A 3,451-nucleotide genomic window follows, 5' to 3' on the forward strand; every position below is an offset into this window, starting at 1 on the left:
CCGGGTGAAAATGACATTTAGATTTTGATACTGTTTAAATGGACAAAAATTTAAAAATAGTCAGAATGTAAACAGTTTCATCCTACCCATTTTCAAATATTTTTTCTTATTTTTAATTTACATCAGGATGCATCCAGTTTCATCCTTGCTATTTTTTAATTTTAAGTCAGGATGAATCTAGTTTCATCCATTTGAACCATGATTTAAATATATTTGGACAAATGATCCATTTTCCGTTTTCTGTACGAGTCTGCCATGAATATCTGCAAAGATTATTTTGACGGCATCAGATTTTATATTCAAATGGGATCCGGTTGTTTAAACATCAAAAATTTTGATTACCATAGGCTACATCATCAAAACTTTGGCTCGGAATAGTTCTTGCACAACATTTGAACCAAGAACTTCATGGATATTCTTAACAGTATCGTAACTGAATAATTAAAGAAAAAACAAGTGAAATGTATATGCGCAGACAATATGGAATAGTTCTTGCAATATTTGGTATCAAAGTTTTCCGTTGCTTCCATTATTTCTTCAAACACCAGCTTCCCGTCATATTTCTCTACCGAGAATACGTTTCTTCTTGTGTTTATAGTTGTTGGTTGATCTGCCTGCTCGATATTTCTTACGAATAGTCTTTTTCGCAAGCAAAAATAGATGGCAAAAAATGTGAACAAAAGAAACAAGGAACCAAACAGTGGAACTAAAATTATCACAGCAAGTCTTGGTTTGGCTTTCTTTCTTCCGATGATAACTGACGAGTTACATGGCTTAATACCTCCAGAGTGATTACCACCACATAAACCACTGTTGTTCTTCAATGCGTCAAAAGGAGCATCCTTAAAGGCCTTGATGTCCGGAATAGGACCGCTCAGTTGATTGTATGAAATATCGACAGTAGTCAAGCTAAGCATTTCAACAAATGAAGGTGGGATTGAACCCGAAAGTTTGTTGTGGGACAGATTTAATTTCTCCAGTTTGTTTAATTTTCCAAAATCTGACGGTATTTCTCCACTCAACTCATTTTGACTGAGATCCAATAGGATCTGTATTGAAATCAAGCCTCCAATCTCAAGTGGAATGCTTCCGTTCAAACTGTTTATACTCAAATCCAGTTCGAGTAAGTCTGGACATTCTCCAAGTTGTTTGGGTATTGGTCCAGTAAGCTGATTCTCAGATAGATACAGATGCTGTAGCATTCCGACTGTCGAATTACAGAAATAAGCAGGGATTTGACCAATGAGATTGTTTTTGTGTATTCCAAATTCAGAAAGAGAGCTTAGCCTTGCAATGTCAAGAGGAATGGTGCCAGATAACTGATTCTTGTGAAAGTACAATCTGTTAAGTTTGCTAAGATTGCATATAGAAGAAGGGATTGGACCAGTCAGATAGTTTGTCGACAATTTAATTTCCATGAGAGAATTTAGCTTTCCGATTTCTAGAGGAATAAAACAAGACAACTTATTCTTATGAAGGTATAAAGTATTTAGGTTGCTAAGGTTACATATAGATGCGGGGATCAGACCACTGAGATTGTTTGTGCTCAAAGCCAAGTCAACAAGAGACTTTAGCTTTCCTATTTCTAGAGGAATTAAACCAGACAACTTATTTTCTTGAAGGTACAAAATATTTAGGTTGGTAAGGTTACATATAGATGCGGGGATCGGACCGTTGAGATTGTTTCTGCTCAACTCCAAATCAATGAGAGACTTTAGCTTTCCGATTTCTAGAGGAATAAAACCAGACAACTTATTTTCATAAAGGTACAAAGTATTTAGGTTGCTAAGGTTACATATTGATGCGGGGATCGGACCGTTGAGATTGTTTATGCCTAACTCCAAGTCAATGAGAGACTTTAGTTTTCCGATTTCTAGAGGAATAAAACCAGACAACTTATTTGTATGAAGGTATAAAGTATTTAGGTTGCTAAGGTTACATATTGATGCGGGGATCGGACCGTTGAGATTGTTTCCGCTCAACTCCAAATCAATGAGAGACTTTAGCTTTCCGATTTCTAGAGGAATAAAACCAGACAACTTATTTTCATAAAGGTACAAAATATTTAGGTTGCTAAGGTTACATATTGATGCGGGGATCGGACCGTTGAGATTGTTTGTGCTCAAAGCCAAGTCAATGAGAGACTTTAGCTTTCCGATTTCTAGAGGAATATAACCATACAACTTATTTGTATGAAGGTATAAAGTATTTAGGTTGCTAAGGTTACAAATAGAAGTAGGGATTTGACCAATGAGATAGTTTATGGAAAATGCAACATCAGTAAGAGACATTAGCTTTCCGATATCTTGAGGAATGTAACCAGACAATTTATTTCCATCAAGATATAGAGAGGTTAGGTCGTTCAGATTGCATATAGAAGCAGGAATTGAACCAGTTATCTGATTTTGAGAAAGGTCTAACAAACTCATATTTGTGAGAAATTCAATTTCTAGTGGAATATGTCCGGAAAACTTATTCATGGATAGATCAAAGTGGGTAAGTTTTGAAAGACTACCGATTTGAGAGGGAATGGATCCAGAGAGTTTATTGTTGCTCAAGTCAAGACTGACACAGTTCGCAAAAGATGAGAAGTTAAAACTTTGAAGTGTACCTTGTAAATTTGAATTAGTTAAATTCAATTCAGTGACGCTTCCCTCGTTGTTGCAAGTGATTCCGAACCACTTGCATGGACTCGTTGTATTTGCAACTGAACTTCTTTTCCAGGAGTGGAGGTAAGAATGGGGTTGGTTACCTAGGGTTGATTTCCATTTCAAGAGCGACTCTACTTCTTCTTCTACTGAATGTAACTGTTTTCTGTGATTTAAAGAAGGAGACGATGATTCAAAAGAAAAAACACCAGCATTGTACGTTGAAACCAAAGACAACGCAAATATTACTTGTAACAGCATTTTTGGAAATTGAAAGACAGTTGCAAGATGAACCAAATCTTCATATGGGGTGTATTATATATAATAACATTGTTGTTGTTTTTTCTTTCATGAAAGATTTCATTTGGAGTCAACTTTGTCCGTCTTGCTGTTTCACAGAAATTCACCTCAGGAAAAAAAAAAGTATCAAGAGATGAAGTTTCTCTGCCCAACAGGAGAAACGACAAAAATAATCAAACATCAGAGAAAATGTTGTCCACACACACAAATGTCTTGATGATATTAGAAAAATCTTTAGAAAATCTTACTAGGACTGTCTCAATTTGTACATCGTTTACTGTAAAATTAAGGCATGAGCATGATGAGTACATGACCGTCCAGAAATTCTCAATCACTGAATGAACACTAGATGGTCGGTGCCAGTTTTTTCATCATACAGTTCCCCACCAACCAAAAACCTTTGCTCCCCACCACTGTCGACATGCGCCAAGGGGTTTTCTCATATACAGTAACATTATTGTTGCTTTGTGAAAGAGTCCATTTGGAGTCTACTTCAAATTTCT

At 36.1% G+C, this 3,451-nt stretch overlaps 1 protein-coding gene across 1 annotated transcript; it reads right to left on the reverse strand.

The window, feature by feature from the left end:
- Positions 1-318: 318 nt before the first annotated feature.
- Positions 319-2,906, reverse strand: LOC113332545 (probable leucine-rich repeat receptor-like protein kinase At1g35710). Its single transcript, XM_026579091.1, has one exon. It carries the CDS (start codon positions 2,478-2,480, stop codon positions 357-359), a length of 2,124 nt encoding a protein of 707 aa, XP_026434876.1. The 5' UTR covers positions 2,481-2,906; the 3' UTR covers positions 319-356.
- Between the last annotated feature and the right edge of the window lie 545 nt (positions 2,907-3,451).

The sequence above is a fragment of the Papaver somniferum genome, unplaced genomic scaffold (assembly GCF_003573695.1).
Source record: "Papaver somniferum cultivar HN1 unplaced genomic scaffold, ASM357369v1 unplaced-scaffold_131, whole genome shotgun sequence".
Lineage (NCBI taxonomy): Eukaryota > Viridiplantae > Streptophyta > Magnoliopsida > Ranunculales > Papaveraceae > Papaver > Papaver somniferum.

Coding starts and splice junctions, on each gene's coding strand:
- LOC113332545 (XM_026579091.1), bottom strand. CDS start 2,480: ATGAATAAGTTTTCCGGACATATTCCACTAGAAATTGAATTTCTCACA.